This window comes from Bombina bombina, chromosome 7 (genome assembly GCF_027579735.1).
Source record: "Bombina bombina isolate aBomBom1 chromosome 7, aBomBom1.pri, whole genome shotgun sequence".
In the NCBI taxonomy this organism is placed as follows: Eukaryota; Metazoa; Chordata; class Amphibia; order Anura; family Bombinatoridae; genus Bombina; species Bombina bombina.
In genome coordinates this window covers 591,121,548-591,145,134 of record NC_069505.1, presented here as the reverse complement: position 1 = coordinate 591,145,134, position 23,587 = coordinate 591,121,548, and the positions used below count along the sequence as shown (strand labels likewise).

Genomic DNA, 23,587 nt, shown 5'->3' with positions numbered 1-23,587 from the left:
AAGGCAGTTTTGCGGACTTCATTTAAATTTGTACCTAAAGTTGTGAATTCTAACAACATTAAAAGGGAAATTGTTGTCCCCTCTTTGTGTCCTAATCCTAAGAATTCTTTGGAAAGATCCTTACATTCTCTGGATGTAGTTAAGAGCTTTGAAAAATTATGTCTTAGCTACTAAAGATTTCAGGAAGACTTTTAGTCTATTTGTTGTATTTTCAGGTTCTAGGAAAGGTCATCTTGGTTGAAGCTTTTGATTCATAAGGCTTATTTGGAGTTGGGTCAGGCCCCGCCTCAGAGAATCACAGCTCATTCTACTAGATCTGTCTCCACTTCATGGGCTTTTAAGAATGAAGCTTCAGTTGATCAGATTTACAAAGCAGCAACTTGGTCTTCTTTGCATACATTTACTAAAGTCTACTGTTTTGATGTATTTGCCTCTTCGAAAGCAGTTTTTAGTAGAAAAGTTCTTCAGGCAGCTGTTTCAGTTTGATTCCTCTGCTTATGTTTTAAGTTTTTTTCTTTTCAATTATAAGAAAAACGTATTCTTTTGGTTGTGGATTTAATTTTTCAGCGGAAAAAGGCTGTTTTTATTTTATCCTTCCCTCTCTAATGACTCTTCTGTGGAGTTCCACATCTTGGTTATTACCATTCATAACGTCACTAGCTCATGGACTGTTGCCAATTACATGAAAGAAAACAATTTATGTAAGAACTTACCTGATTCATTTATTTCATATTGGCAAGAGTCCATGAAACCCACCCTTTTTGTGGTATTTATGTTTTTTGTATAAAGCACAATTATATTTCCAATTCCTTTTTTTGATGCTTTTTACTCCTTTTTTTCTATCACCCCACTACTTGGCTATTTGTTAAACTTAATTGTGCTTGTGGTGAGGGGTGTATTTATAGGCATTTTGAGGTTTGGGTAACTTTGCCCCTCCTGGTAGGATTGTATATATCCCATACGTCGCTAGCTCATGGACTCTTGCCAATATGAAAGAAATTAATTAATCAGTTAAGTTCTTACATAAATTATGTTTTTAATGGGCTTTCCTGTAGCAGTTACTTTGCTATCTAAAAACCATAAATCTTCTCATGATACCATAAATTTTATATTTTTAAGATCTAAATTATTTTTTAGATGGAAAATCCTCCAGAAGCCAAAACGGAATCTGAGCTCTCTGAAGACCAGGTGAGATCTTGTTTGATGATCACTTCATTTAAATTTTAGTATATTTTAAAAACCAACACTGAGCTGGTGTTAAGTTGGTGATTATACAAAGTAGGCAGCTCCCTAGGGTGGTACACATGTAGTGAATCTAAATGACACCTCAAAAGTTTCTATTCTCATCGCTCTCATGGTATTCTTTGCTGAAGAAATACCTAGGTAGGTAACATGCACGTATCACATATGCACTACAGGGATGGAAACAGTGCTGTCATCCAGTGTTATTGGTACTGTATACATTTTGTGCAAAACTGCTGCCATATAGTTCTGCAGACACGTGCCTACTCCAAAGCTTGCCTCCCTGATTTTCAAGGACATTAAAAAAACTAAGAAAATTAGAAAGTAAATTGGAAATTTGTTTAAAACTATATGCTCTATCTGAATCATGAAAGAAGAATAGATTTGGGTTTATGTCCCTTTAAGTTATCATTCGTAAGCATTAAAAGTAGCAAACAAACTCATTTGTAGTTAACAAATATGATATTTCAGCCCATCCACCTGTGTCTACCTAATTGTCCCCTTGTAAAACAGTTATAGATGTTCCTAATGTGCCGTCCTATAGTGGAACTTTCCTTATTCCCAACTAAAGCTATATTTATTAAACTTGTTTAAAAAGAGACCACTGAACTAATTCAGTAAAATACAACAGTCTCCTTTTATTGAAGAACAAATAGCTAGATATGCAAAGGAAATGAATCTCCAGTATTTAGCGCATTTCGCGTATTGCAACTTTTGCACTTCCTTTGGTGCGTGCCCACACGTGATCACATATACTCTGTGGCGTAACCTGACACTTAGAAGTTCAACATAGTCTGAGAAGTCTACACAAACCTAACATCCCAAAGATTCCCTAAGGGTGTCTACTATTATGGCACAAGCACAAACAATATGAGAAATAGTCTATGATCAAACTCCCAAAGTCCATCAAGTTCAACCTATACAAATCTAATATACTTACAAAAAAAGCTTTAGCTGAGCTTAAATCAATCACATTAAAAATGGTTACCCATTTAACACAAGCAATCATATTCCTGAATTCTGTTTCCAACCAGAAATTAATCTAAAACTTTTTAAATGTATCTAAGGTATTGGCCTTTACTACCTCCTTAGGTAATGAGTTACACAATTGTATTGCTCTTACAGGTATAGAAGTCTTCCTGGTTGAATGTACTCCTCTAGGCACTTTTTTAAAAAGCCTTTAGTAATCTTATCTTATTGTCCGATAATGCAGACTGTTAATGATAAAATAAAAACCCTGCACCTTGACATTTCAATAACTGTAAGGGACAGTCTAGTCAAAATTTAACTTTCACGACTCAAAAAGCATGCAATTTCTTTCATGTAAATGGCAAGAGTCCATGAGCTAGTGATGTATGGGATAATCATTCCTACCCGGAGGGGGCAAAGTTTCCCAAACCTCAAAATGCCTATAAATACACCCCTCACCACACTCACACCTTAGTTTTACAAACTTTGCCTCCTATGGAGGTGGCAAAGTAAGTTTGTGCTTAATTTCTATGATTTCTTCGATAAGCGCTTCTAAGCATTCTGAAGCCCAATTCCTCTCAGAGTACAGTGTTTGTCAGAGGGAAGTGAAGAGAGTATTTCCTGTTGATTTTTATGGTTTCACTCATGGGAAATCTTTTCAAGGGTTCTCTGTTATCGGTCGTAGGGATTCATCTCCTACCTCCCTTTTCAGATCGACAATATACTCTTATACAATTACCTCTGCTGATAGTTTTCAGTACTGGTTTGGCTATCTGCTATAAGTGGATGGGTGTCTTTCGGTAAGTATGTATCATTATTTAAGACACTCTCAGCTTTGTTGGGTGCTTTGTTTTAAAGTTTAAAATATATGTATTTACTTATATTTGCCATGAGTCAGGTCTATGTGTATTTCCCTTTGTAGTCTAACAGTTTCAGAATGGGAATCATATTTTAGGAAGTTATTTTTTTTCTGGGGTTTAGTCTTTTTTTCCAATTTGGCTTGCTTTTCCTTATTTTCGCGGGCAAACTAGGCTCGCGAGGGCGCAATAATGCTATTTATTGTGTCATTTTTGGAGCAAAATTTTTTTGGTGCAAATCTTTAGTCTACAGTGACACAAGTTTCGTCCTTTTCTGTATTTTCTGTATTTGGATTCTATTTCCACTCACCGGGGGGAAGGGATTTTTTTTGCCTCAAGATAAAAAATCTAAGATAAAAAATCTAAGGGTAAATCTAAAGCTTCTAATTGTTTTTGTTCCTTTCGTCAGAATAGAGAACAGAAAACCACGCCTTCCCCTAAGGACTCTGGTTTTAATTGGAAGCCATCTTCAAGTTGGAATAAATCCAAGCCTTTTAAGAAACCAAAGCCAGCCCCCAAGTCTGCATTAAGGTGCGGCCCTCAATCCAGTACAGCTGGTGGGGGGCAGATTGAAATTGTTTCAAAATCAGTGGATTCAGAGCATTGTCTCTCAAGGGTATCTAATAGGTTTCAGATTAAGACCTCCTGTGAGAAGATTCTTTCTCTCTCACGTTCCAACAAATCCTGTAAAAGCTCAGGCTTTTCTGAAGTGTGTTTCAGATCTGGAGCTTTCAGGGGTAATTATACCAGTTCCGCTTCAGGAACAGGGTCTGAGGTTTTATTCCAAAATATTCATTGTCCCAAAGAAGAAAATTCATTCAGACCAGTTCTGGATCTGAAGTTTTTGAATTGTTTTGTAGGGTTCCCAACTTTCAAGATGTTAACTATAAGGACTATTCTACCTTTTGTTCAGCAAGGTCATTACATGTCCACAATAGACTTACAGGATGCTTATCTTCATAGTCTGATTCATCCAGATTACTATTGGTTCCTGAGATTCTCTTTTCTAGACAAGCATTACCAATTTCTCGCACTTCCATTTGGCCTAGCAACAGCTCCAATAATCTTTTCAAAGGTTCTCGGTGCCCTTCTATCTGTAATCAGACAGCAGGGTATTGCGGCGTTTCCTTATTTGGATGATATTTTGGTAAAGGCTCAATCTTTTCATTTAGCAGAATATCACACAAATTAACTAGTGTTGTTTCTTCGAAGACATGGTTGGAGGATCAATTAACCAAAAAGTTTCTTGATTCCTTAGACAAAGGTCACCATTTTAGGTTTCCAGATAGATTCAGTATCCATAACTCTGTCTTTATCAGACAAGAGGAATGAAATTGGTTTCAGCCTATCGAAACCTTCAGTCTCGATCATTCCCTTCAGTGGCTATGTGCATGGAAGTTTTAGGTCTCATGACTGCATCGGATGCGATCCTCTTTGCTCGTTTTCATATGAAACCTCTGCAGCTTTGCATGCTGAATTAATGGTGCGGTGATTATACTAGGATATCACAATTGATATTCTTAATTCCCAACATTCAACTCTCTCTGTCTTGGTGGTTGGACCATCATCAGATTATTCAAGGGGCCTCTTTTGTTTGAACTTCCTGGACTGTAGTCTCAACAGATGCAAGTCTTTCAGGTTGGGGAGCTGTTTGGGGTCTCTGACAGAAGAAGGGGTTTGAAAACCTCGAGACAAGGTTTCCAATCAATATTTTAGAACTCCGTGCTATTTTCAGGGCTCTTCAGGCTTGGCCTCTATTAAAGAGGGAACTGTTCATTTGCTTTCAGACAGACACTATCACAACTGTAGCATATGTCAATCATCAGGGAGGGACTCGCAGTCCTTTAGCGATGAAAGTATCACAGATACTTTCTTGGGCAGAATCCAACTCCTGTCTAAGATCTGTGATTCATATTCTAGGTGTAGACAATTGGGACGCGGATTATCTCAGTCATCAGACTTTACATCCAGGGGAGTAGTCTCTCCATCCAGATTTTTTTTTTCAGATTGTACAGATGTGGGGTCTTCCAGAAATAGATCAGATGGCTTCCCATCTAAACAGGAAACTTCCCAGATACCTTTCCAGGTCCAGGGATCCTCAGGCAGAGATGGTAGATGCATTAGCAGTTCCTTGGTCTTACCAACTTGCTTATATTTTTCCGCCTCTATTTCTTCTTCCAAGGGTGATCTCCAAGATCATAATGGAACAATTGCATGTGTTTCTGATAGCACCAGCATGGCCTCACAGGTTTTGGTATGCGAATCTTGCCCAGATGTCCAGTTGCCAGCCTTGGTCACTTCCTTTAAGGCCAGACCTTCTGTCTCAAGGGCCGTTTTTCCATCAGGATCTCAAATCACTATATTTGAAGGTATGGAAATTTAACGTTTAGTGCTCAGTCATAGAGGTTTCTCTGACTCAGTGATTAATACTATGTTGCAGGCTCATAAGTCTGTTCAAGGAAGATTTATTTTCGGGTTTGGAAAACCTATATTTCATGGTGTTCTCATAAATTCTCTTGGCATTCTTTTAGAATTCCTAGAATTTTTCAGTTTCTTCAGGATGGTTTGGATAAAGGTTTGTCTGCAAGTGCTTTGAAGGGACAAATCTCTGCTCTTTCTATTTTATTTAATAGAAAGATTGCTAAACTTCCTGATATTCACTGTTTTGTTCAGGCTTTGGTCCGTATCAAGCCTGTTAAGTCTTTCTCCTCTATGGAGTCTTAATTTAGTTTTGAAGGCTTTGCAGGCTCCTCCTTTTGAGCCTATGCATTCTTTGGATATTAAACTACTTTCTTGGAAAGTGTTGTTCCTTTTGGCTATCTCTTCTGCTAGAAGAGTTTCTGAATTGTCTGCTTTCTTGTGAGTCTCCTTTTCTGATTTTCCATCAGGATAAAGCTGTTTTTGCGGACTTCATTTAAATTTCTTCCTAAGATTATGAATTCTAACAACATTAGTAGGGAAATTGTTGTTCCTTCTTTGTGTCCGAATCCTAAGGATTTTTTTTGAGAAATTGTTACATTCTTTGGATGTGGTAAGAGCTTTGAAATACTATGTGGAGGCTACTAAGGATTTCAGGAAGACTTCTAGTCTATTTGTTGTCTTTTCTGGTTCTAGAAAAGGTCAGAAAGCCTCTGCCATTTCTTTGGCATCTTGGCTAAAGCATTTAATTCAAAAGGCTTATTTGGAGGCGGGACAGTCTCCGCCTCAGAGAATTACAGCTCATTCTACTAGATCAGTTGCCACTTCGTGGGCTTTTAGGAATGAAGCTTCAGTTGATCAAAGACGACCATGTTGCTGCTTCGCAAATCTGAATACATTTACTAAATTTTACCATTTTTATGTATTTGCTTCTTCTGAAGCAGTCTTTTGTAGAAAAGTTCTTCAGGCAGCTGTCTCAGTTTGATTCTTCTGTTTATAAGAACTTATTTTGTGGATTTAATTTCTCAGCGGAAATAACTGTTTTTATTTTATCCCTCCCTCTCTTTTTGACTCTTCTGTGGACTTCCACATCTTGGGTATTTTATTCCATACGTCACTAGCTCATGGACTCTTGCCATTTACATGAAAGAAAACATAATTTATGTAAGAACTTACCTGATAAATTCATTTCTTTCATAATGGCAAGAGTCCATGAGGCCCACCCTGTTTTTGGTGGTTATATTTTTTTGTATAAAAGCAAAATTTTATTTTCCAGTTCCTCTTTTTTGTATGCTTTTTTTACTCCTTTTTACACTTCACTACTTGGCTATACGTTAAACTAAGGTGTGAGTATGGTGGAAGGTGTAATTATAGGCATTTTGAGGTTTGGGAAACTTTGCCCCCTCCTGGTAGAAATGTATATCCCATACGTCACTAGCTCATGGACTCTTGCCATTATGAAAGAAATTAATTTATCAGGTAAGTTCTTGCATAAATTATGTTTTTAAACAACTTTCCTATTTACTTAAATCATCAAATTTGCTTTATCTTGGTATTCTTTGCTGAAAGCTAAACCTTAGGGTCATATGCTAATCTATAAGCTATTGAAGGCTACCTCTTATCTCAGTGCATTTGGACAGGTGTTCACAACTAGACAGTGCTAGTTCATGTGTGCTTCTGTGCTAACTCCGCAAGAAGTAAGATTTTTGCGCACGTTGTGTAGTGATTGTATTACAAGTTGAAAGTAAAATGTTTTCACTAAGCGCTAAGCCAGTTCACGCAAAAAAGCCAAGACTAAAATGTTGCGTCCTCGTTTATGTACTCCCCCCTTTGGTTTTTTCCAACTTTTTTTTTGCTCCATTGACTTCTAACACTCTACTCGTGAGCAAACCTGATCCCATCTTCTCATGTGCATTTTTAGAAAGCGCCTATCTGCCAATGAGCATTAGAAGAAAGTGCCTTTCTGCCAATAAGCATTAGTAGGAAGCGCCTATCCCCCGATATGTTATTAGTAGGAAGCGCCTATCTCCTGATAAGTAATAAATAGGAAGCACCTATCCTCCAATGAGCATTAGTAGGAAGTGCCGATCCGTCAATAAGCATTAGTAGGAAGTATCTATTCTCGAATGAGCATTAGTAAGTAAGGGCCTATCCTCCAATAAGCATTAGTAGGAAGTGCCTATCTGCCAATAAGGATTAGTAGGAAGGGCCTATCCACCAAAAAGTATTGGTAGGAAGGGCCTATCGACCAATAAGCATTAGTAGGAAGCACCTATCCACCAATAAGCATTAGTAGGAAGCGCCTCTCCACCAATAAGCATTAGTAGGAAGCACCCATCCACAAATGAGAAATTAATCGGAATCGCCTATCCACCAATACGCCTTAGTAGGAAGCGCCTATCCACCAATAAGCATTAGTAGGAAGGGCCTATCCTCCAATAAGCATTAGTAGGAAGCGCCTATCCACCAATAAGCATTAGTAGGAAGGGCCTGACTGGTACAGCTGTATTTAGTTTGTTCTAAATTTATACAGCTTGCACTGTGAAAATTTTAAGTACATTATCTATAATTTAATTTTCTTTCTTTCTGGTAAAAAATAAACAGCTCTGAGGTGATTGTCTTTATAGGCAAATGTTTTTCTTTAATCTTCTAGATGGAAAATCATGAACTGGACTTCAAGGGAGACAAGGATGTGGAGGAGCAGGTAAAATCTTATAACATAGCAGCCTCCATTTATATTATAAGGACATAAAACTGTTTACATTTTAATTTAAACTAAAATAGCCGTTATGTTCTTCCTGCTAATGTTTATTGTACCTATTAACCAACCAGCACTCACATGAAGGACTTATCAGTCAATAAGCATTAGTAAAAAGCACCTATCCACCAATGAACAATTAGTAGGACGTGCCTACCTGCCAATAGGGATTAGTAGGAAGGGCCTATCCACCAATAAGCGTTAGTAGAAAGGGCCTATTCACCAAAAGAGATTAGGAATCACCTATCCACCATTAAGCATTAATAGGAAATGCCTATCATACAACAAGCATTAGTAGGAAGTGCCTCTCCACCAATAAGCATTAGTAGGAAGCACCCATCCACAATTGAGAAATTAATCGGAATCGCCTATCCGCCAATACGCCTTAGTAGGAAGCGCCTATCCACCAACAAGCATTAGTAGGTAGGGCCTATCCATCAATAAGCATTAGTAGGAAGGGCCTATCCACCAATAAGCATTGGTAGAAAGGGCCTATTCACCAAAAGGGATTAGTAGGAATCACCTATCCACCATTAAGCATTAATAGGAAATGCCTATCATACAACAAGTATTAGTAGGAAGCGCCTCTCCACCAATAAGCATTAGTAGGAAGCACCCATCCACAAATGAGAAATTAATCGGAATCGCCTATCCACCAATACGCCTTAGTAGGAAGCGCCTATCCACCAACAAGCATTAGTAGGAAGGGCCTATCCCTCAATAAGCATTGGTAGGAAGCACCTATCCCTCAATAAGCATTAGTAGGAAGGGCCTATCTGCCAACAAGTATTAGTAAGAAGCACCTATCCGCCAACAAGCATTAGTAGGAATTGCCTATCAGTCAATAAGCATTAGTAGGAAGCGCCTATCAGTCAATAAGCATTAGTAGGAAGCGCCTATCAGTCAATAAGCATTAGTAGGATGCGCCTATCAGTCAATAAGCATTAGTAGGAAGCGCCTATCAGTCAATAAGCATTAGTAGGAAGCGCCTATCAGTCAATAAGCATTAGTAGGATGTGCCTATCAGTCAATAAGCATTAGTAGGATGTGCCTATCCATCAATAAGCATTAGTAGGATGTGCCTATCAGTCAATAAGCATTAGTAGGATGTGCCTATCAGTCAATAAGCATTAGTAGGATGTGCCTATCCGTCTATAAGCATTAGTAGGAAGCACCTATCCGCCAATGAGCATTAGTACGCAGGGCTCGACTGGTGCAGCTTGTTCTTTATTTTATTCAGGCAGAAAAAAAGAAAATTTTAGGTACGCTGTCTATAAATTAATTTGCATTCTTCTGGTAACAAATGCTCAGCTCTGAGGTGATTCTTTATAGGCAAATATTTTTATTTCATCTTCTAGATGGAAAATCATGAACTGGACTTTAAGGGACACAAGGATGTGGAGGAGCAGGTAAAATCTTGTTACACAGCAGCCTCCATTTATATTATAAGGACATAAAACTCATTTCCTTTCATGTAATTGGCAAGAGTCCATGAGCTAGTGACATATGGGATATACAATCCTACCAGGAGGGGCAAAGTTTCCCAAACCTCAAAATGCCTATAAATACACCCCTTACCACACCCACAATTCAGTTTTACAAACTTTGCCTCCTATGGAGGTGGTGAAGTAAGTTTGTGCTAGATTTCTACGTTGATATGCGCTTCTCAGCATGTTGAAGCCCGGTTCCTCTCAGAGTGCAGTGAATGACAGAGGGATGTGAAGGGAGTATTACCTATTGAATGCAATGGTCATCCTAACGGGGATCTATTTCATAGGTTCTCTGTTATCGGTCGTAGAGATTCATCTCCTACCTCCCTTTTCAGATCGACGATATACTCTTATATACCATTACCTCTGCTGATTCTCGTTTTAGTACTGGTTTGGCTATCTACTTTATGTAGATGAGTGTCTTTTGGTAAGTATGTTTTCCTTTTTTTAAGACACTCTCAGCTATGGTTTGGCACTTTATATGTAAAGTTCTAAGTATGTTTCTTACCTGAAATTTTCAAATTAACTCTTTTCTAAATTGCGGGCTTTTAGGCTTGTGGGAGCGCAAAATGCTATAATTTATTGCGTCATTCTTGGCGCAAGACTTTTTTGGAGCGAGAATTACGTTTGTTGATGTAATTTCGTTATTTCCGGTGTCTTAGTTGGCGCCGAGAGTTTTCACGTGGTTGCGTCATCTATGAGGCTCGTTTTTGTTGCAGACGTTTTTGGCGCCAAAAAATATTTTGTCAGTTGTTGGCGTCATACTTGGCGCCAAACTTTTGACATTATTTAAGTCTTTATTTCTTTTTGCTTCTGGTTTCCAGAGGCTTATTTTGTTTGCATTTTTTCCCATTCCTGAAACTGTCATATAAGGAAATAGATAATTTTGCTTTATATGTTATTTTTTCTCTTACATATTGCAAGATGTCTCAATCTGACCCTGTCTCAGAATCTACTACTGGAATCCTGCTGCCTGTTGTCGGTTCTACCAAAGCTTAAGTGCATTTGTTGTAAACTTGTGGTAACTGTTCCTCCGGCTGTAGTTTGTGATAGTTGTCATGACAAACTTTTACATGCAGACAATATTTCCATTAGTAGTAATCCATTACCTGTTGTTGTTCCTTCAGCATCTAATGCTCAGGATATTCCTGTTAATGTGAGAGAATTTGTTTCTAATTCCATTCAGAAGGCTTTGTCTGTCATACCACCTTCTAATAGACGTAAAAGGTCTTTTAAAACTTCTCATAAAATTGATGAATTTTTAAATGACCGACAACATTCTGATTTATCTATCTCTGATGAGGATCTATCTGGTTCAGAAGATTCTGCCTCAGATATTGACACTGACAAATCTTCATACTTATTTAAAATGGAGTATATTTGTTCCTTATTAAAAGAGGTGTTGATTGCATTAGATATGGAGGAGACTAGTCCTCTTGATATTAAAACTAGTAAATGTTTAAATTTGGATTTTAAGCCTCATGTAGTTATTCCTGAGGTTTTTCCAGTTTCTGATGCTATTTCAGATGTGATTTCTAGGGAATGGAATAGACTGGGTACTTCTTTTACTCCTTCAAGGTTTAAGAAACTGTATCCTTTGCCGACTGATAGATTGGAGTTTTGGGAAAAGATCCCCAAAGTTGATGGGGCCATCTCTACTCCTGCTAAACGTACTACTATTCCTATGCAAGATAGTACTTCTTTTAAAGATCCTTTAGATAGGAAACTTGAATCTTATCTAAGGAAGGCCTATTTATGTTCAGGTCATCTTCTTAGGCCTGCTATTTCTTTGGCTGATGTTGCTGCTGCTTCAACTTTTTGGTTGGAAACCTTAGCGCAACAAGTACCAGATCATAATGTGTATAGCATTGTTAAGTTAATTCAACATGCTTATAATTTCATTTGTGATGCCATTTTTGATATCATTAGAATTGATGTCAGATATATGTCTTTAGCTATATTAGCTAGAAGAGCTTTATGGCTTAAATCTTGGAATGCTGATATGACTTCTAAATCAACGTTGCTATCTCTCTCTTTCCAAGGTAATAAATTATTTGGTTCTCAGTTGGATTCTATTTCAACTGTCACTGGGGGAAGGGAGCTTTTTTGCCTCAGGATAAAAAGTCTAAGGGTAAATTTAAGGCTGCTAACCGTTTTCGTTCTTTTCGACAAAATAAAGAACAGAAATCTGATCCTTCCCCTAAGGGAACGGTTTCCAATTGGAAGCCTTCTCCAGTCTGGAATAAATCCAAGCCTTTTAAAAGATCAAAATCAGCCCCCAAGTCCGCATGAAGGTGCGGCCCTCATTCCAGCTCAGCTGGTAGGGGGCAGACTAAGATTTTTCAAGGATGTTTGGATCAATTCAATCCAAAATCATTGGATTCAGAACATTGTTTCTCAAGGGTACAGAATAGGTTTCAAAATAAGACCGCCTGTGAGAAGTTTGTTTCTCTCACGCATTCCAGTGAACCCAGTAAAGGCTCAGGCTTTCCTGAAGTGTGTTTCAGACCTGGAGTTATCTGGGGTAATTGTGCCAGTTCCTTTTCAGGAACGGGGTCTGGGGTTTTATTCAAATCTGTTCATTGTTCCAAAGAAGGAGAATTCTTTCAGACCAGTTCTGGGTCTAAAAATTTTGAATCGTTATGTAAGAATACCAACATTCAAAATGGTGACTATAAGGACTATTCTGCCTTTTGTTCAGCAAGGGCATTATATGTCCACAACAGACTTACAGGATGCATAGCTTCATATTCCGATTCATCCAGATCACTATCAGTTCCTGAGATTCTCTTTTCTAGACAAGCATTACCAATTTGTTGCTCTTCCTTTTGGCCTAGCGACAGCTCCAAGGATCTTTTCAAAGGTTCTCGGTGCCCTACTCTCTGTAATCAGAGAGCGGGGTATTGTGGTGTTTCCTTATTTGGACGATATCTTGGTACTTGCTCAGTCTTTACATTCTGCAGAATCTCACCCAAATCAACTAGTGTTGTTTCTTCAAAGACATGGTTGGAGGATCAATTTACCAAAAAGTTCTTTGATTCCTCAGACAAGGGTAACCTTTTTAGTTTTCCAAATAGATTCAGTATCCATGACATTGTCTCTAACAGACAAGAGACGTCTGAAATTGGTTGCAGCTTGTCGGAACCTTCAGTTTCAATCATTCCCTTCAGTAGCTATGTGCATGGAGGTTTTAGGTCTCATGACTGCAGCATCGGACGCGATTCCCTTTGCTCGTTTTCACATGAGACCTCTTCAGCTTTGTATGCTGAACCAATGGTGCAGGGATTATACAAAGATATCACAATTAATATCCTTAAATCCCAATGTTCGACTATCTCTGACTTGGTGGTTAGATCACCATCGTTTAGTTCAAGGTGCCTCTTTTGTTTGTCCAACCTGGACTGTGACCACAATAGATGCGAGTCTTTCAGGTTGGGGAGCTGTCTGGGGATCTCTGACAGCACAGGGGGTTTGGAAATCTCAAGAGGCGAGATTACCAATCAATATTTTGGAACTCCATGCGATTCTCAGAGCTCTTCAGTTTTGGCCTCTTCTGAAGAGAGAACCATTTATTTGTTTTCAGACAATGTCACAACCGTGGCATATGTCAATCATCAGGGTGGGACTCACAGTCCTCAAGCTATGAAAGAATTATCTCGGATACTTTCTTGGGCGGAATCCAGCTCCTGTCTAATCTCTGCGGTCCATATCCCAGGTATAGACAATTGGGAAGCGGATTATCTCAGTCGTCAGGAGAGTGGTCTCTTCACCCAGATGTGTTTTTTCAAATTGTTCAGATGTGGGGGCTTCCAGAAATAGATCTGATGGCTTCTCATCTAAACAGGAAACTTCCCAGGTATCTGTCCAGGTCCAGGGATCCTCAGGCGGAAGCAGTGGATGCGTTGACACTTCCTTGGAGTTATCAACCTGCTTATATTTTTCCGCCTCTAGTTCTTCTTCCAAGAGTGATTTCCAAAATCATAATGGAGCGTTCGTTTGTACTGCTGGTGGCTCCAGCATGACAACACAGGTTTTGGTATGCGGATCTTGTTCGGATGTCCAGTTGCCAACCTTGGCCACTTCCGTTAAGGCCAGACCTATCTCAAGGCCTGTTTTTCCATCAGGATCTCAAATCACTAAATTTGAAGGTATGGAGATTGAACGCTTAGTGCTTAGTCATAGAGGTTTCTCTGACTCGGTGATTAATACTTTGTTGCAGGGTCGTAAATCTGTGTCTAGAAAGATTTATTATCGAGTTTGGAAGACTTTCATTTCATGGTGTTCTTCCCATGAATTCTCTTGGCATTCTTTTAGAATTCCTAGAATTTTACAGTTTCTTCAGGATGGTTTAGATAAGGGTTTGTCTGCAAGTTCCTTGAAAGGACAAATCTCTGCTCGTTCTGTTCCACAGAAAAATTGCTAATCTTCCTGATATTCATTGTTTTGTACAGGCTTTGGTTCGTATCAAGCCTGTCATTAAATCAATCTTCCTCCTTGGAGTCTTAATTTGGTTTTGAAGGCTTTACAGGCTCCTCCGTTTGAGCCTATGCATTCTCTGGACATTAAATTACTTTCTTGGAAAGTGTTGTTCCTTTTGGCCATCTCTTCTGCTAGAAGAGTTTCTGAATTATCTGCTCTTTCTTGTGAGTCTCCTTTTCTGATTTTTCATCAGAATAATGTGGTTTTGCGGACTTCATTTAAATTTTTACCTAAAGTTGTGAATTCCAACAACATTAGTAGAGAAATTGTTGTCCCTTCGTTGTGTCCTAATCCTAAGAATTCTCTGGAGAGATCTTTACATTCTTTGCATGCGGTAAGAGCTTTTAAATATTATGTTGAAGCTACTTAAGATTTCAGAAAGACTTCTAGTCTATTTGTTATCTTTTCTGGTTCTAGGAAAGGTCAGAAGGCTTCTGCCATTTCTTTCGCATCTTGGTTAAAGCTTTTGATTCATCATGCTTATTTTGAGTCGGGTAATTCCCTGCCTCAGGATTACGGCTCATTCTACTAGGTCAGTTTCCACTTCCTGGGCTTTTAAGAATGAAGCTTCTGTTGATCAGATTTGTAAAACAGCAACTTGGTCTTCTTTGCATACTTTTACTAAATTCTACCATTTTGATGTTTTCTCTTCTTCAGAAGCAGTTTTTGGTAGAAAAGTACTTCAGGCAGCTGTTTCAGTTTGATTCTTCTGCTTATAATTTCATTTTTTTTCATTATAAAGATTAAAACTTTTGATTTGGGTTGTGGATTAATTTTTCAGCGGAATTGGCTGTCTTTATTTTTATCCCTCCCTCTCTAGTGACTCTTGGGTATTTGCTATCCTATACGTCACTAGCTCATGGACTCTTGCCAATTACATGAAAGAAAACATAATTTATGTAAGAATTTAGCTGATAAATTAATTTCTATCATATTGGCAAGAGTCCATGAGACCCACCCTTTTTATGGTGGTTATGATTTTTTTGTAAAAAGCACAATTATTCCAATTCCTTGTTGATGCTTTCGCTCCTTTCTTTATCACCCCACTACTTCGCTATTCGTTAAACTGAATTGTGGGTGTGGTGGGGGGTGTATTTATAGGCATTTTGAGGTTTGGGAAACTTTGCCCCTCCTGGTAGGATTGTATATCCCATACGTCACTAGCTCATGGACTCTTGCCAATGTAAATTCTTACATAAATTATGTTTTTCCATTTATGTAAAGGGTATATCCTCAATTAAGCACTGCATTACAAAAGACCTGCATACTAATTAAATATTAAACTGTCATTTTGTTAGCAGTAAATTGATAGTTTTGCAGTCAAAGTGCATACCCTTTGAAATTAAAACATTAGTAGGAAGTGTCTATCCGCTAAAAATCATTAGTAGGAAATGCCTATCTGTCAATAAGCCTTTTTCCTATTTTTAACATTGAGTGGACTACTAACTTTTTCCCTCTTGGCTAGTAGCTTTTAACCCTTGACTAGTAAACTATATAGTGATATTTTTCCACCTACATTCAAACACAATGTCAACATGGTTATCTAAATTTGCTGCAAACATTATTACAAACACCACTGTCATATATTGCACAAGACGTGAACACTCTTGGGCCTACCTCTGTATGCTCTCATGGAAAACTGTCATGTCTGACAATTATAAAAAAAAAGTTTATAATTTTACTTCTATTATCAAATTGGCTTTGTTCGGATGGTAATCTTTGTTGTAAAGCATACCTAGGTAGTGTGCACTTTTTAGTGCACTACTGCCACCTAGTGCTTTTGCAAATGTATAAGATAGTTGTAAACAGTAATGCAAAACTGCTGCTGTATAATACTCCAGACATGTGTGTTTTTTATTTAATTTTTGTTGCTTAACATGGCCTTCATTATAGGATCCATATGTGGTGGCACAATAGCTAGAATGGCAACAGACTCCTTTGAAACATAGGGAGGCAGAGAGTGCAGGTTGCCAGAACAGCTTTAAGCATAAGTACCTCGCTGCACAGCCTCTGTGGTCTCAGCAAAACTTTAACAGCCTTCATGAAAGTTGTTGGAGCCAGGCAGTGACAGCAATGGGTATTACTAGGGATTATGGGTACCGTAGGCTCACTGACAATCGTACAGCTTTTGATATACTGCAAGATATCCGTGCACATTTCCTGTACAATATCTGAAATAAGTGTGAGTTGTACTGGTTTCCTGGCCAAAACTTGTGATCTACTGTGTAGGGTTTAAAAATATTTACTCCAGGTTCATGTGTAATGTATTATCACCACTTTCGTACTTTGTCACGCAGAAACAAACCATTATAGCTATTATAGTTATAATAAATCAGATTAACAGTCAAGAGTTTCATGTGGTAATAGAAATCTATTTCTTTCATGTAATTGGCAAGAGTCCATGAGCTAGTGACGTGTGGGATATACAATCCTACCAGGAGGGGCAAAGTTTCCCAAACCTCAAAATGCCTATAAATACACCCCTCACCACACCCACAATTCAGTTTTACAAACTTTGCCTCCTATGGAGGTGGTGAAGTAAGTTTGTGCTAGATTTCTACGTTGACATGCGCTTCTCAGCATTTTGAAGCCCGATTCCTCTCAGAGTACAGTGAATGTCAGAGGGATGTGAAGGGAGTATCACCTATTGAATGCAAAGGTTTTCCTTGTGGGAAATCAATTTCATAGGTTCTCTGTTATCGGTCGTAGAGATTCATCTCCTACCTCCCTTTTTCAGATCGACGATATACTCTCATATTCCATTACCTCTACTGATAACTGTTTCAGTACTGGTTTGGCTATATGTGGATAGATGTCTTTCGGTAAGTATGTTTTTATTACTTAAGACACTCTTAGCTATAGTTTGGCACTTTATATATTAATATAAAGTTCTAAATATATGTATTGTACTTATATTTGCCATGAGTCAGGTTTATGTATATTTCCTTTTGCAGACTATTCAGTTTCATATTTGGCAAAAAACATATTTAGCAAAATATTTTTCTTACCTGGGATTTAGTCTTTTTTCAAATTGACTGCTTTTTCATAAAATTTTCGCGGGCAAAATTAAGCTTGCAAGGCGCAAAATGCTGATGTTTATTGCGTCATTCTTGGTGCGAGAATTTTTTTGGCGCGAAGGTACGTCCAGTGAAGCAAGTTTGTCATTTCCGCCGTCTTAGTTGACGCCGAGTTCCTTGCACAAGGCTGCGTCTGCAATGACGTGAATGTGTCATTTCCGGATGTTGTTAGCGCCAAAAAATTTCATTTTGCCCACTTCCTATGTGCCTCTTGCCTTTTTCTATGTCAGAGGGCTATGCTGTTTGTATTTTTTCCCATTCCTGAAACTGTCTTATAAGGAAATTGATAATTTTGCTTTATATGTTGTTTTTTCTCTTACATTTGCAAGATGTCTCAATCTGATCCTGTCTCAGAAGCCACTGTTGGAACCCTGATGCCTGATAAGTTCTACCAAAGCTAAGTGTATCTGCTGTAAATTTGTGGAGATTATATCTCCAGCTGTGGTATGTAATAGTTGTCATAAGCTTTTACATGCAGAGAATGTATCTATCAGTAATAGTACAATGCCTGTTGTTCCTTCAACATCTAATGTACATGATATCCCTGTGAATATAAAAGATTTCATTGCTGATGCGATTCAGAAGGCTTAGTCTGCTATCCCGCCTTCTAATAAACATAAAAGGTCTTAAAACTAATCATAAAGTTGATGAAATTTCAAATGACCAACAACATACTGAATTATCTTCCTCTGATGACGATCTATCTGATACACAAGATCCTACCTCAGATATTGACACTGATAAATCTACTTATTTATTTAAAATGGAGTATATTCGTTCCTTGTTAAGAGGTGTTGATTACGTTGGATATTGAGGAAACTAGTCCTCTTGATATTAAAACTAGTAAACGTTTAAACTCTGTTTATAAACCTCCTGTGGTTGCTCCAGAAGTTTTTCCAGTTCCTGATGCTATTTCTGATATGATTTCTAAGGAATGAAATAGGCCTGGTAATTTTTATCCCTTCTTCAAGGTTTAAAAAATTGTATCATTTGCCAGCAGTTAGTTTGGAGTTTTGATCCCCAGAGTTGATGGGGCTATTTCTACTCTTGCCAAACGTACTACTTTTCCTATGGAAGATAGTACTTCCTTTAAGGACCCTTTAGATAGGAAGCTTGAATCTTATCTAAGGAGAGCTTATTTATATTCTGGCTATCTTCTCAGGCCTGCCATTTCTATGGCTGATGTTGCAGCTGCATCAACTTTTTGGTTGTAAAGTTTAGAGCAACAGGAAACAGACCCTGATTTGTCTAGCATTGTTCGCTTGCTTCAACATGCTAATCATTTTATCTGTGATGCCATTTTTGATGATATGAAAATTGATGTTAAATCTATGTCTTTAGCTATTTTAGCTAGAAGAGCTTTGTGGCTCAAATATTGGAATGCTGACATGGTATCTAAATCTAGATTACTATCTCTTTCTTTCCAAGGTAATAATTTATTTGGTTCTCAGTTGGATTCAATTATATCAACTGTCACTGGGGGGAAGGGAGTTTTTTTGCCTCAGGATAAAAGACCTAAGGGTAAATCTAAAGCTTCCAACCGTTTTTGTTCTTTCAACAAAATAAGGAACAGAAACCCATTCCTTCCCCCAAAGAATCTGGTTCCAATTGGAAACCTTCAAGTTGGAATAAATCCAAGTCGTTTAAGAAACCAAAGTCAGCCCCCAAGTCTGCATGAAGATGCGGCCCTCATTCCAGCACAGCTGGTAGGGGGCAGATTAAGATTCTTCCAAAGTATTTGGGCAGATTCTGTCCAAAGTCAGTGGATTCAGAGTATTGTCTCTCAAGGGTACCAAATAGGATTTAGAGTAAGACCTCCTTTGAGAATATTTTTTGTCATGCATCCAAGCAAATCCAGTAAAGGCTCAGGCGTTTCTGAAGTGTTTCAGACCTGGAGCTTTCAGGGTTTATCATACCAGTTCCATTTCAGGAACAGGGTCTGGGGTTTTATTCAAATCTATTCATTGTCCCAAAGAAAGACAATTCATTCAGGCCAGTTCTGGATCGTTTTGTAACTGGTGACTATAAGGACTATTCTGCCTTTTGTTCAGCAAGATCATTATATGTCCACGATAGACTTACAGGATGCATATCTTCATATTCCGATTCATCCAGACCACTATCAGTTTCTGAGATTCTCTTTTCTAGACAAGCATTACCAATTTATCGCTCTTCCATTTGGCCTAGCGACAGCTCCAAGAATCTTTTCAAAGGTTCTCGGTGCCCTACTCTCTGTAATCAGAGAACGGGGTATTGCGGTGTTTCCTTATTTGGACGATATCTTGGTACTAGCTCAATTTTTATATTCTGCAGAATCTCACATGAATCAACTAGTGTTGTTTCTTTAAAGACATGGTTGGAGGATCAATTAACCAAAAAGTTCCATGATTCCTCAGACAAGGGTCACCTTTTTAGGTTTCCAGAAAGATTCAGTGTCCATGACTCTGTCTCTAACAGACAAGAGACGATTAAAATTGGTTTCAGATTGTCGGAACCTTCAGTCTGTCATTCCCTTCAGTGGCTTTGTGCATGGAAGTTTTAGGTCTCATGACTGCAACATTGGACGCGATTCCCTTTGCTCATTTTCATATGAGACCTCTCCAGCTTTGTATGCTGAATCAATGGTGCAGGGATTATACAAAGATATCACAATTAATATCCTTAAATCCCAATGTTCGACTCTTTCTGACTTGGTGGTTAGATCACCATCGTATAGTTCAAGGGGCCCCTCTTGTTCGTCCAACCTGGACTGTGATCACAACAGATGCAAGTCTTTCAGATTGGAGAGCTGTCTGGGAATCTCTGACAGCACAAGGGGTTTGGAAATCTCAAGAGGCGAGGTTACCAATCAATATTTTAGAACTCCGTGCTATTTTCAGGGCTCTTCAGGTTTGGCCTCTGTTGAAGAGAGAACCATTCATTTATTTTCAGACAGACAATATCACAACTGTGGCATATGTCAATCATCAGGGTGGGACTCACAGTCCCCAAGCTATGAAAGAAGTATCTCGGATACTTTCTTGGGCGGAAACCAGCTCCTGTCTAATTTCTGTGGTTCATATCACAGGTGTAGACAATTGGGAAGCAGATTATCTCAGCCGTCAGACTTTACATCTGGGGGACTGGTCGCTCCATCCAGATGTGTTTAAGATTGTTCAGATGTGAGGTCTTCCAGAAATAGATCTGATGGCTTCCCATCTAAACAAGAAACTTCCCAGGTACCTCTCCAGGTCCAGGGATTCTCAGGCGGAGGCGGTGGATGCGTTAGCAGTTCCTTGGTGTTACCAACCTGCTTATATCTTCCTACCTCTAGTTCGTCTTCCAAGAGTGATTTCCAAGATCATCATGGAACAATCATTTGTGTTGCTGGTAGCTCCAGCATGGCCTCACAGGTTTTGGTATGCAGATTTTGTTCGGATGTCCAGTTGCCAACTTTGGCCACTTCCTTTAAGACCAGACCTTCTGTCTCAAGGTTCGTTTTTCCATCAGGATCTCAAATCATGAAATTGAACGCCTAGTGCTTAGTTATAGAGGTTTCTCTGACTCAGTGATTAATACTATGTTACAGGCTCGTAAATCTGTTTCTAGGAAGATTTATTATTGAGTTTGGAAGTCTTATATTTCATGGTGTTCTCATAAATTCTCCTGGCATTCTTTTAGAATTCCTATAATTTTACAGTTTCTTCAGGATGGTTTGGATAAAGGTTTGTCTGCAAGTTCCTTGAAGGGACAAATCTCTGCTCTTTCTGTATTTCACAGAAAGATTGCTAAGCTAACTGATATTCACTGTTTTGTACAGGCTTTGGTCTGTATCAAGTCTGTAATTAAATCAATCTCTCCTCCTTGGAGTCTTAATTTTATTTTGAAGGCTTTACTGGCTCCTCCTTTTGAGCCTATGCATTCTTTGGACATTAGACTACTTTCTTGGAAAGTGTTGTTCCTTTTGGCAATCTCTTCTACTAGAAGAGTTTCCAAATTATCTGCTCTTTCTTGTGAATCTCCTTTTCTGATTTTCCATCAGGATAATGCAGTTTTGCGGATTTCATTTAAATTTCTACCTAAGGTTGTGAATTCTAACAACATTAATAGGGAAATTGTTGTTCCTCCTTTGTGTCCTAATCCTAAAAAATCTTTGGAGAGATCCTTACATTCTTTGGATGTTCTAAGAGTTTTGAAATATTATGTTGAAGCTACTAAAGATTTCAGGAAGACTTCTAGTCTATTTGTTGTCTTTTCTAGTTCTAGAAAAGGTCAGAAGGCTTCTGCCATTTCCTTGGCATCTTGGTTAAAGCTTTTGATTCATTAGGCTTATTTGAAGTCTGATCAGGCCCGCCTCAGAGAATTACAGCTCATTCTACTAGATCAGTCTCCACTTCATGGGCTTTTAAGAACGAAGCTTCAGTTGATCAGATTTGCAAAGCAGCAACTTGGTCTTCTTTGCATACATTTACTAAATTCTACCGTTTTGATGCATTTTTTTCCTCGGAAGCAGTTTTTGGTAGAAAAGTTCTTCAGGCAGCTTTTTCAGTTTGATTCCTCTGCTTATGTTTAAGTATTTTCTTTTCATTTATGAGAATAAACTTATATTTTGGGTTGTGGATTAATTTTTTCAGTGGAAAATGGCTGTTATTAATTTTATCCCTCCCTCTAGTGACTCTTCTGTGGAGTTCCACATCTTGGGTATTACTATCCCATACGTCACTAGCTCATGGACTCTTGTCAATTACATGAAAGAAAACATAATTTATGTAAGAACTTACCTGATAAATTTATTTCTTTCATATTGGTTAAGTGGATAAAAGAAGTGAGTGCCAATAGGCAGAGGTGAGAGTATATGGTGGTGTTTTATTGTACATAATGATATATATCGCAAACAAAATATAAAACGAAATTTAAAACATATTTAAAAATCATGGATTCATGAATACAGATAATATAAATCTCATATGTAAGTACATAAAAAAAGATAGAAATACATTCACAAATGTTTTAAAACCACGACATTGTTGAAAGAAGAATTGCTATTAAATAATGTTTCTTGAGGTAAGTGTCCCAGATAAGAATGTTTGCAAACAGTCCAATTAGAAAATCCCAGTGGATAGGATAGCCCCAATGGTTAAAGTATGATGTGTCCAAAATAGTGAATACGTTGAAGTGTCCAAATAAATCATCTTTGGTGAAAGAAATACTCCTTAGTTGTTTCGTGTTAAAAAAACATAAAAAATGTGATATCCAATAATCCAAAATAGCAAAAATACTAAATATAATAGAAAAAATAAAATGCTCCCCCCAAAAAAAGTGGGAGCTAAATGTGATCAAATGTGTTAAGTGATTAAAAAGTGGAAGTAATTGGTTAGTGATAATTTGTATTTTGAAATCCCATTAGTTGTTCCTGTGAAAAAAGGGGAAAAAACAATACTGTAGAAAATTTGAAAACTCCTTATTAAGGGAATCAGTAATTATCTCACCAGTTAGATGTCGACGCGTTTCGGCCTGATAACAGGCCTTTTTCAAATTTCTTTCATATTCGCAAGAGTCCATGAGACCCACCCTTTTTATGGGGGTTATGATTTTTTGTATAAAGCACAATTATTTCCAAATTCCTTTGTTTAATGCTTTTTACTCCTTTCTTTATCATCCCACTACTTGGCTATTCGTTAAACTGAATTGTGCGTGTGGTGAGGGGTGTATTTATAGGCATTCTGAGGTTTGGGAAACTTTGCCCCTCCTGGTAGGATTGTATATCCCATACGTCCCTAGCTCATGGACTCTTGCCAATATGAAAGAAATGAATTTATCGGGTAAGTTCTTACATAAATTATGTTTCTTTCATGTAATTAGCAAGAGTCCATGAGCTAGTGACGTATGGGATATACATTCCTACCAGGAGGGGCAAAGTTTCCCAAACCTTAAAATGCCTATAAATACACCCCTCACCACACCCACAAATCAGTTTTTACAAACTTTGCCTCCTATGGAGGTGGTGAAGTAAGTTTGTGCTAGATTCTACGTTGATATGCGCTCCGCAACAGGTTGGAGCCCGGTTTTCCTCTCAGCGTGCAGTGAATGTCAGAGGGATGTGAGGAGAGTATTGCCTATTTGAATGCAATGATCTCCTTCTACGGGGTCTATTTCATAGGTTCTCTGTTATCGGTCGTAGAGATTCATCTCTTACCTCCCTTTTCAGATCGACAATATACTCTTATATATATACCATTACCTCTGCTGATTTTCGTTTCAGTACTGGTTTGGCTTTCTACAACATGTAGACGAGTGTCCTGGGGTAAGTAAGTCTTA

At 38.2% G+C, this 23,587-nt stretch overlaps 1 protein-coding gene across 1 annotated transcript in view; it reads left to right on the top strand.

Annotated features, from left to right (window-relative positions):
- The window catches only part of LOC128636623 (involucrin-like), a 120,880-nt gene that overhangs the window by 85,044 nt on the left and 12,249 nt on the right, over window positions 1-23,587 (top strand). Inside the window, exons 41-43 of the mRNA XM_053689614.1 lie at window positions 1,138-1,188; window positions 8,140-8,190; window positions 9,603-9,653. Coding sequence (XP_053545589.1) covers window positions 1,138-1,188; window positions 8,140-8,190; window positions 9,603-9,653 — 153 coding nt within the window. The remainder of the gene's footprint in view (window positions 1-1,137; window positions 1,189-8,139; window positions 8,191-9,602; window positions 9,654-23,587) is intronic.